Source organism: Terrapene carolina, unplaced genomic scaffold, assembly GCF_002925995.2.
Source record: "Terrapene carolina triunguis isolate 2854851 unplaced genomic scaffold, T_m_triunguis-2.0 Scaffold69, whole genome shotgun sequence".
Classification (NCBI taxonomy): domain Eukaryota; kingdom Metazoa; phylum Chordata; order Testudines; family Emydidae; genus Terrapene; species Terrapene triunguis.
The window spans coordinates 47,486,695-47,497,107 of record NW_020664420.1 but is presented as its reverse complement, the minus strand read 5'-3'; the positions used below and the strand labels follow the sequence as shown (position 1 = coordinate 47,497,107).

Here is a 10,413-nt window from a genome sequence, read left to right as displayed (position 1 = left end):
GGTGAATACAGATCCAAACCCCCTTGGATCTTAAAGCAAGGAGAAATCAATCTGGTTCTTAAAAAGAAGGCTTTTAATTAAAGAAAAAGGTAAAAATCATCTCTGTAAAATCAGTATGGAAAATAGCTTTACAGGGTAATCAAACTTAAAGAGCTCAGAGGACCCCCCTCTGTCTTAGGTTCAAAGGACAGCAAACAAAGATAAACACTCTAGTAAAAGGTACATTTACAAGTTGAGAAAACAAAGGAAAACTAAGACGCCTTGCCTGGCTTTTTTACTGACAAGTTTGAAATATGAGAGACTTGTTTAGAAAGATGGGGAGAACCTGGATTGATGTCTGGTCCCTCTCAGTCCCAAGAGCGAACAACCCCTTAAACAAAAAGCACACACAAAAGCCTTTCCTCCCCCCAAGATTTGAAAGTATCTTGTCCCCTTATTGGTCCTTTGGGTCAGGTGTCAGCCAGGTTACCCGAGCTTCTTAACCCTTTACAGGTAAAAGGATTTTGGAGTCTCTGGCCAGGAGGGATTTTAGTACTGTACACAGGAGAGCTGTTACCCTTCCCTTTATAGTTACGACAGTTACACTTGTTCAAAACTTGTTTTATGGAACAATGGCGCTTGGTAAAATTAAGCTTTGGTGTCTTGTGTGTTTTTCACATGTGAAATTTTCTTGAAGAAAAGATGAGAAATGCAAAACAAAATATGAATTAACCAGATAGCTAAAAACCATTCTCTTGCTCTGTACTTCAGTTTAAAACCACGTCTTCAAGAAAACAGAGGCAATTACTACCAGAGAGAAATCACATTGATTCTTTTTTTCTGACCCATACAAGCTTACTGCTATGCTGTAACCACCACCTGATGGTAGACCTTTAAATAAGAGATTTGCTTCATGATTTCATATATCGCCTGCTTTTCTACTGCAGCGGGTCATGTTTACTTTTTTTGTTGTTTAAATCATAATGTACCCTAGAATACCGGTAGCCACCAAGCCTTCAGGTCTAGGGAGGTGGTGCTTTGAGTGATTGTCCACATGTATTCTTCTACTCATGTGCATAGGCCTCATGCACATGAACAGATTTTGTTTTATTTATTTGGCCAGCAGTGTCTGTTGGGGTCATGCCTCTGTGCTGGATGACCCACTTCTAAAAAGGCAAAGAGGTGCTAGCAAGTTCTTTCAGATGGATTTGAATATCTTTACGTGCACTAGTTCCTGAATCACTGGTAGCGGTCGCGGTCGCAGTCGCAGTCACGGTGCATGAAAGATCCAGGCAGCAGGGACCCCAAAAATAACTTTCAAGAGACATTTTTTAAAAAAACTAGAGTAATTTTTCTTCCTAAATAAAGTATGCATTTGTGCATTGTAAATTACCAGGTGCTCTTGTCAGAGTAATTGGGATGAAGTGTTGTATTTTATTGGAAAAACCCCTCAACACAAGGATGAAGTGAAGCCCATTGTATCTGAGGGGCAATTGGTATCTTGTACATCGTTGCAGGTGCCATTATATGTGTTGGACACTGCAGGCCATTCAGTGGCCTCTTCCTTTACTATGAACAGGGATTCATGGTTAGTCTCTAGAAATCCTTAAGGAAGTCCAGACAATTGAGGACCTCCTATTTGAAAGTTGTGACCTCTTTAATGCAAGAACGGATGAAGCCCTGCACTCTTTGAAAGATTCAAGAGCCACTCTCCATTCCTTAGTTTATATGCCAGTCTTCAGGAGAAAGCAGGCTAGGTCACAATACTACTCCAGACAAGACATGTTGTTGTTAGTCCACAAAGATCATAGGAGCTGCAGAGAAAGAAGCAGAGGTTCAAATGCAGAAAACCCTCTGCTGCCTTCTCATCTACTGCACTGCCTGCATCAACCTCATGGCATCAAGTTTGACTTGCTGACTGCCATACAGAGTTCTGGAGAATCAGTACCCTTCCTTCAGTTTTTGAGCACTAGAATCTATTACACTAGTGCTGGGTCTTGGAGATCATAAGTGTGGGGTGGTATGCCATTCAATTTTCCAGTTTCTTCCAATCCTCCACTTTTTTCACATCCCTCTTCAGGGACCCCTCATAAGATTCTGCTAAAGCAAGAAGTGTACTCTCTTCTAAATCTCAGAGAAGTAGAAGTGTCCTTGGAGTTCAGAAGGAAGATGTCTTACTCCCATTTTTTTTCTAATCCTGAAGAAGTAGGGCTAGTATCTAATTAATTAATTCTAGATTTGAGCTGCCTCCACAAATTCATCCATTGTTTCAAATTCAGGATGGCAACCCCATGTCTCTATAATCCATTCATTAGATCCAAGACAGGTTTGTAGCTCTTGACTTACAAGATGTGTATTTTCATGTATCAATTCACTTGCCACACGAAGACCTCATAGTCCAAGTGGGAGCATCTCACTACCAGTAGCGTCCTTACCCTTTGCGCTGCTGAGAGACCAAGGTATTCAAATTCTTGGCAGTCATGGCAGCTCACCTGAGGCAGCAAGGGATCCAGGTATAGCTTTATCCTGATGACTAGCTAATTCTAGGATGATCACTGGAATAGGTGAACAATTCTGTCTTTTCATCGCACTGGGATTCAGGATCAACGAAGTCCCAGTTATGGTTGCCAACCCAAAGAATAGATTGCAGAGGGCCTGTGTTAGATTACAGATCAGCAAGAGTTTACAGCAAGAGAGGATCCAGACCACAGTGGACCTCACCCACCATTTGTAGGCTCACCTACAGCCATCTTTGAGTGTGCCACAGACTCTTGGGTCATGTGGCTTCCTGCACTTGTTATACAGAATGCCCGACTCCATTTATGTTCCTTGCAAGCCTGTTTGAAATCTGTATCTACCCAACAGACATTGCCAAGGCATGAGGATGCAGGTTCCCTGAGAAGAACTCTCCATTGTTAAGTTGGTGGAAGGACCCTTTCCAGGTATGCAAAGGAATACTGTTTTCTCCACTTCTGCCTAGCAAGGTGCTGGCAACAGATGCCTCCATGTTAGGATGCACAGCTCACCTAGAGCACCTACAAAACCAAGCCTTCGGAAATCCCAGAGAGACTCCCCTTCATAAGCATTCTAGAGGTCATAGCTATTCATCTGTTTTCAGCATTTCTTCTTATGTTACATAAACTAACAATCCAGGTGATGATGGACACGTATCAGTGTTTTGTCAACAGAGAGAGCAAGAAGCTACTCAGGGCTAGAGCTGTTGCATTGATCATCAAAGCAGTAGCTCTCTGTCTAACCAGGCTTGTAGAATGACTGACCTAACAGACCACCACCTCAGCAAGTAATTAGCATACTAGCATGAATGGACTAATTTTATTCTGCAGAATATCTTCTGTAGGTAGTGGATACCAGTCAGTAGACCTGTTTACTATAAACTAGAACAAATGCCAAACATTTGGCTCAGTGTGGGGATGAGAGGGGGTTTGAGCCCAAACTCCCTGTCAGATGCTTTCCTTATCTCATGGACTCTAGGGATAATGGAATCAGTGGATAGTCACTCTCTAATACTGAGAGTCTAAACAGAACAGTAATGATCATGTTTTAACCCCACTTTGGCCCAGGCAGTTCTGATATGTGCATCTAATAAACTAATCATCTGGGCCTCCAATAAGATTACCTGTCTCACCTGATGTGATCTCAGAGTGGCGGTTGCATCCTCCATCTGATAACATACATGCTGGCTTAACTACCCTGAAGCAAGCTGTTCAGCTGAAGTTTAGAATATACTGATGCAGAGCAGAGAAGACTATGTGGCCCAAATGGAGGAGGAAGTTGGGCAGGCCAACACTGCCGGTCTCCCAAAATAGAAGATACTGGGGCTTCTATCCTTAAAGCAGTCATGACAGTCTACCGCTGAACATAGATTTATGGAGCTGATACTCTCTGCATGTCTTCCTATTCAGGGTTACACCATTCTCCTCTGATCAGGTCAGACCAGATGATGATTGATCTCTTCTGGCATTACAAAGGAATCTAGATTTCTCAGGGGCCTCATTCATGGTTCCCCCCCCCCCCCCCACCCTCAGTGTGAGTTCTCCCTTCTTCCTAGCACTTTAATATAATTTCAGCTGGGTTACTAGGAGCTCCTTTTGAGCCCTTAGCAACTTGCCCTATACTGTCTATGAAAACAGCCTTTTTAGAAGCTATAACATCAGCTCACCGGGCTCATCCACCATATGTGGTGGTCTACAAAGACACTGATCCTCAGGCCTTAGCAAAAATCTCAATTTCATTTAAATTTGATGCTTCATCTGCCACTTTTTTTTCCCCACACTGCTCCAACCACAGGGAAGCTAAACTGCACATCCTTGACAGAACAAAACCTTTAGGGCAGGGGTGGGCAAACTTTTTGGCCCGAGGGCCACATTGGGGTTGCAAAACTGTATGGAGGGCTGGGTAGGGAAGGCTGTGCCTCCCCAAACAGTCTGGCCGCCACCCCGTATCCGACCCCTCCCACTTCCTACCCCCTGACTGCCCCCCTCAGAATGCCCGACCATCTAACCCCCCCCGCTCCCAGTCCCCTGACTGCTCTGACCCCCTATCCACACCCCTGCCCCTTGACAGGCCCTCTGGGACTCCACGCCTATCCAACCCCCTTCCCCCGTTCCCCATCCCCTGACCCTTATCCACACCCCTGCCCCCTGACGGATTCCCATGCTTATCCTGATCGCCCCCCAGAACCTCTGCCCCCATCCAACCGCTCCCTGTCCCCTAACTACCTCCTGGAACTGCCTGCCCCTTATCCAACACCCCAGACCCCTTACCATGCCGCTCAGAGCAGCATGTCTGGCAGCTGCGCCGCCTGGTCGGAGCCAGACACGCTGCCGCGCTACTTGGCAGGAACATGCAACCCCGCCACCCAGAGTGCTGGGGGCGTGGCAGCGGGGGAGGGGCTGGGGGCTAGCCTCCCAGGCCTGCAGGCTGTAATTTGCCCACCTCTGCTTTAGGAGCTCCTTGATACAGGTAGGGTGAATAGTCAGTCTTTTGGGTGGATATTGCCTGATCTAATGGGGATTTAATTATATTGCATCATGCTCTGAGTTAGCTAGATTAGATCCATCCATACAGCTTAGAGCCTATTCCACCTGGGCTCGGGAATCTTCTGCAGTTTTTCTTGGAGAGCATAACAATTTCAAAACTTGCAGAGCAGCTACAAGGGGATCAGTGTACGCTTTCACCCAGTGTTACTTGAGGACTCAGTATCTGATGCCTGTTTTACCAGAGCCATCCTGCAATTGTTATTTAATTAGGATTTCTAGCACCCACCTCCGACTGAGGTTGCTGCTTGCTAGTCACTATAAGTGGAATACATGTGGACAATAACTCACAGGAAGAATGGTTACATACATTTACAGTAATTCTTAAAGGTGTTGTCCACAAGGATTCTACAGCCTGCCTTCCTTCCCTGATTTTACAGTCCTAGATGGAGTCCTGGTCAAGTTGGATTCTGAATTGGCAAAGGAACAGGGAGAAAGTTGAGTCCACTTTGCCTTTTATGTCCTTAGTGAGAGAGAGAGGATATCCAGGGTACAGGGACAGTCCCAATGGACACTGTTGACCAAAATAATCTGATCTCAGGAGTAGGCATACCACATGTGGACACCACCGCCAAAACCCCCAGAATTACTGTGAGGGTAAGTATTCATTCTTCCTTTGCTGTGCTTCTAGATGTAGTACTATTCACATACTGTGTTGTACAGAATATGAATACTAACAAAAGTAGCCTCTGGGTGTGTAAATCTGTAGTCTTGACAGTGTGGTTCTACACAGTGACAAGAGTGAGTTACACCTTTTTCTGAGGTTGTGGGCTTGGTTCAGTATCTTTAAAAGGATAGAAATTATTGTCTTAAAAGAAACCCTTTGTGTTAAAAGTACATTTCCACTTGGTTTTGTGATGTAACAGTTCATCTAGTCATTGCTTTGTTTATATTTAAACATCAAATTACTACTCCATGTGCTTTGAGAGGTATCACATAGCTACCCCTGTAGTATTTGGAGTCTTTATAGTAGAGCAGATACAGTAAAAGCTTTGGTATTCGCCATGTTGGGATTGGGAGGTGCTAGGAAGTAAAAAATTCCAATTAAGAGGGAGGGAGTTTTGGGTGCAGGAGGGGACTCGGGGCAGGGGTGCCGGATCTGGGTGGTGAGATGTCCCCGCTGCTCCTAGGCAGAGCTGGCTCTGCAGTTCCCATTGTTCGGGAACCTCAGCCAATGGGAGCTGTGGGGGTGACACTTACGGGCGGAGGCAGTGCACAGAACAGTCTAGCCATGCATCTGCCTAGGAGCAGCAGGGACATCTTCTGGAAGCTGCCCAAGGCAAGTGCTGCCCTGATGCTGCACCCAAACTCCCTTCCAGAGCCTGTGCCCTGAACCCCTCGTGGCTGTTCCTCCACCTAAGAGCAGCAGGGACATGTCGCCACTTCCGGGGAGTCATGGGGAGCCAGGTACGGAGCCTGCTGGCCCTGCACCAACTGTCCATTGAAAGTCCAATTTATAGATCAGAAATACTGGTTTATAGAGCTTTCCAGGTGATAAAGTGCTGGATAACACAGCTTTTACTGTACTGTGTATGCTTGTAATAAAGATATTCAACTTGATTTTCTTCCCACTCATTTTAGGAAGAATGGACTGATGATGATCTTGTAGATTCACTATAATTTTTAAAGATGGCACCTGGCAGAACTTCAGGAACTACTTGTCATCCACCTACTGCATCATGTTGGATTCTCATTTGTAAAAACTCTAACGACTTATGGCAGGTTCCCAGTTTGTCATGGGCTACAGAAGAACTGCCTCTTTATAATAAATTGATTTGTATTTTATTTAAATGACTAGTCATATAAACATGATTTTTCTATATATTTATTTACATTTTTGAAAGAGCATTCTAGAATCAGACATGCACTTTCCTGAAGAGAGATTTTCATGCCTAACTTAATCTTGCGTGAGCTTTTAATGCATTAACACTTGATGGCAAGTGGGCGATAAAGTATATGCCATGTCTTCTTCTGATTGGCAGCATTACCTGTCAGTTTTTCAGGCTCACTAGAAAATTAAAAGTGTACCTCACAATGATGTGCAAGAAACACCTGTAAAGTCAGGGGAACTGGGCCAATGTCGTAAGATACCTACAAGTGCATGTGGTCAGAATTTCTGACAAGTCAGAAGACTGAATTCATAAGCTAAACATTTCAGAGATGCTTCAAAGCTGCCCTGGAACTCTGCCTGACAGGCTGCTGCAGCATGAAACTCTAGCTCCCCTGCAGGTCCACTGGGTGTACTGATAGAGCCTAGAAACACTGGCTCATCCAGCTCCTGTGCAAGGGACCTTTAAGATGTGGGTTCTATTGCGTTTCAGAGAACTTAGGAATTTGGTTTTGCTCCATGTTGGAACAAACTCAAAACTCTGAAAGAGCAGTACCTTTCTTTGCATACTTAAAGATAACTTATCAGTCTGTAATGTCACCATTGATGCACCATACCTTTGTTGAAAAGCAGCAGCACTAAGTGACCTTTAAGGGTTCAGATACTTATCAACTCAGGTGTACAGTGAAACCTGGTTTATTTTAAAAAGAGCCCATAGAGAAATTTGGCCATAGAAAATGGAACAGCATGAAATAACTTTTTGAAGGGGGAAACCTTACCCTCCCTTTCAGTTATGGAGCATATAGCTCAGGCCTTTAACTAAAGTCAGGGCAAATATTTATAAATACACCAGTGCTTCAGTGCAAACCCTGAGCATAGACAAAGTAAACCAATGACAGGCTGTTCAGGATACCTAGAACTGTCAGCCTCTCTACCTCCCCAAATTTCATGGGGTGCTTTTAGGGTCACAACACCTTACCTTGCTTTCAGGTAGAGGTAAGCTGTACTGGTCCACATAGAAGAGCTTTGTCTACAAGAAGTCTGCATGGATTCCTTTTTGGAGGCTGAAGCCAAGCTGTAGTGCTTTGAACAATGGGGAGGCCAAAGTGTAGGTGACACATGGACCAGGACTAGCCTATTTTTGTGAAGTCAAATTGGCACAGCTACAGGGCACACTATACTTTAGACCTCCTTTGTCCCTCTTCAGGTGCACCATTCAGATGACAGGCCTAGCTTCCTTTACCTCGTGGGAGAGGAAGGAGGTGGAAGTCATGCCATTCAACATATCTGGCACCTGTAAGACCTTTTCCTCCTATGACCAGCAGCTGATTAGTGACTTTAATGTCTTCTTAAACAAAGCATTCATTCACTCAAAAATACATAACGATCAGACAAGGGTTAAAGCAAAGGCATATACATACATTTCCCCTTACCTAAACCTTTCTGACAAACTTTGTATCATTCAGCTTTGTTACCTCCATCTCTGGGCTAGGAAAAGCATATTGCTCTCTTGTATTCACTCTCTTCTGTGTGTTAGAAAACATAATCCCAACTATCAATACAAAATGACAAGGTCTAAATTAGCTGTTACTACTCAAGAAACATCTTGAAGTCTCATGGATAGTACTCTGAAAACATCTGCTCAATGCTAATGAGACAAAATATCATAATGCCTCTATATAAGGGGTGGGCAATAATTTTTGCGGCGGGGGGGCACACCATGAATTTTGGTAAGTTGTCACAGGCTACACATTTCTACTATATTAATGGAGGTGGTGTGGGGTCTAGGAGGGAGTTTGGTGCAGGAGGGAGCTTTGAGCTGGGGTGCAGCGTCTGGGAGGGGGTTTGGGTGCAGGAGGGGGTTCTGACCTGGGGCAGAGGGTTGGAGTGTGGGAGGGGGTGCAGGCTCTGGCCGGGAGGCGCTTACCACAGGCAGCTACTGGCTGGCAGTGTGCTCAGGCAAGCTGCCTGCATGCTGTGGCCCCATGCTGCTCCTGGAAGTGGCCAGCTGCCGGCCCCATGGCACATCTCTGCACGCCCCTAGGAGGGGAGGGCGGCAGCGGGTCTCCGTGCGCTGCCCTCGCCTGCAAGCACCGCCCCTGTGAGGACAGTGCTGGGGGCAGCGCGCAGAGACATGCCAGCAGCAGCCAGTGCTGGGGGCAGCGGCGTGAGGCCACAGCAGGCAAGCAACCTGCCTGAGCACCCTGCTATGCCGTCGGACTTTTAGCAGCCTGGAGATCACGAGGGGGCAGCCAGAGAGCCAAGCAGGCCAGACAGAAATGTTAGATGGGTCGGATCTGGTCCGCTGGTCCTATTTTGCCCACTCTTGCTCTATATGAATCCATGGTACACCCACACCTTGAATACTGTGTGCAGTTCTGGTTGCCCCATGTCAAAAAGGATACATTAGAATTGCAAAAAGTACAGAGAAGGGCAATAAAGCTTAGGGGTATGGAATAGCTTCCGTATGAAGTGAGATTAAAAAGACTGGGATTGTTCATCTTAGAAAAGAGATGAGTAAGGGGAGATATGATAGAAGTCTATAAAATCATGAATGGTGTGAAGAAAGTGAATAAAGAAGTGTTATTTACTTCTTCACAGAACACGAGAATCACCCAAAGCAGTTAACAGGCAGCAGGTTTAAAACAAAAAAGGATGTTCTTCACACAACACATGGTCAACCTGTGGAACTCATTGCAGAGATGTTGTGAAGGACAAAAGTATAACTGGGTTCAAAAAGAATTAAATAAGTTGATGGAGAATAGGTCCATCAATGACTATTAGCCAAGACTCAGGGACACAACCCCATGTTCTTGGTGTCCCTAAAGCTTTGACTGCCAGATGTGACTAGGTGACGGATGGATCACTTGATAAACTGCCCTGTTGTGTTCATTTTCTCTGAAGCATTTGGCACTGGACACAGTGAGAAGACAGGGTACTGGGCTAGATGGACCATCAGTCTGACTCAGTATGGCCATTCTTATGTTCAAACAGGTAAACTAAGGTGAACCTGGTTAATAAAAACACAACTCCCTCATTCTCTGCACAAGTAAAAAGGCTCTATTAAGCCCCATTGCAACACACTGCAATCTGTTTGAAGTTGGAGTTGTAGGTTCTTATGGCAGATGACTTCTAAAATAGACCACTAGCTACCTGTGAAGACACCAAATCCATGTCTATGGATTTCCACCCTGTCAGAATCTAGATTGTTATCCAGCTCTTTCCCCTTTACATCCTTCACTAACTCCTCCCTCAACTATCCATCTGTCTCCCTTTCCTGTTATTACCTCAAAAATCTGTAACAGATAAGTAAGACTAAGATTCGGACCCAGATTAATATCTCTATCACTTTTTAAAACCCATAAGGTAAGTAAAAACAATCCAGTGTAAAGATAGATTTACTAAGATTTATTAAAATTAAACAAATTAACAAAGGCAACAGAATAATAGCTCAGAGGTTTGACCCAAAAAGGCATAAAGCCTGGCTCCCTTCTACCCTTGGCAAGCTATGGGAACTCCTTTACTTGCAGGAAATGACTTTCACTGGCA

The 10,413-nt window shown here is 44.9% G+C and overlaps 1 protein-coding gene across 3 annotated transcripts in view; it reads left to right on the top strand.

The window, feature by feature from the left end:
• CCNH (cyclin H) overlaps positions 1-6,821 on the top strand; it is a 20,574-nt gene extending 13,753 nt beyond the window's left edge. Inside the window, exons 9-10 of one of the 3 annotated variants that reach the window (XM_026649165.2) lie at positions 2,845-2,921; positions 6,618-6,821. In XM_026649165.2, the coding sequence (XP_026504950.1) occupies positions 2,845-2,898 (54 nt within the window). In that variant the 3' untranslated portion in view covers positions 2,899-2,921; positions 6,618-6,821. The remainder of the gene's footprint in view (positions 1-2,844; positions 2,922-6,617) is intronic. The other 2 variants (XM_026649166.2, XM_026649167.2) reach the window with 2 other exon arrangements.
• The last annotated feature ends 3,592 nt before the right edge of the window (positions 6,822-10,413 follow it).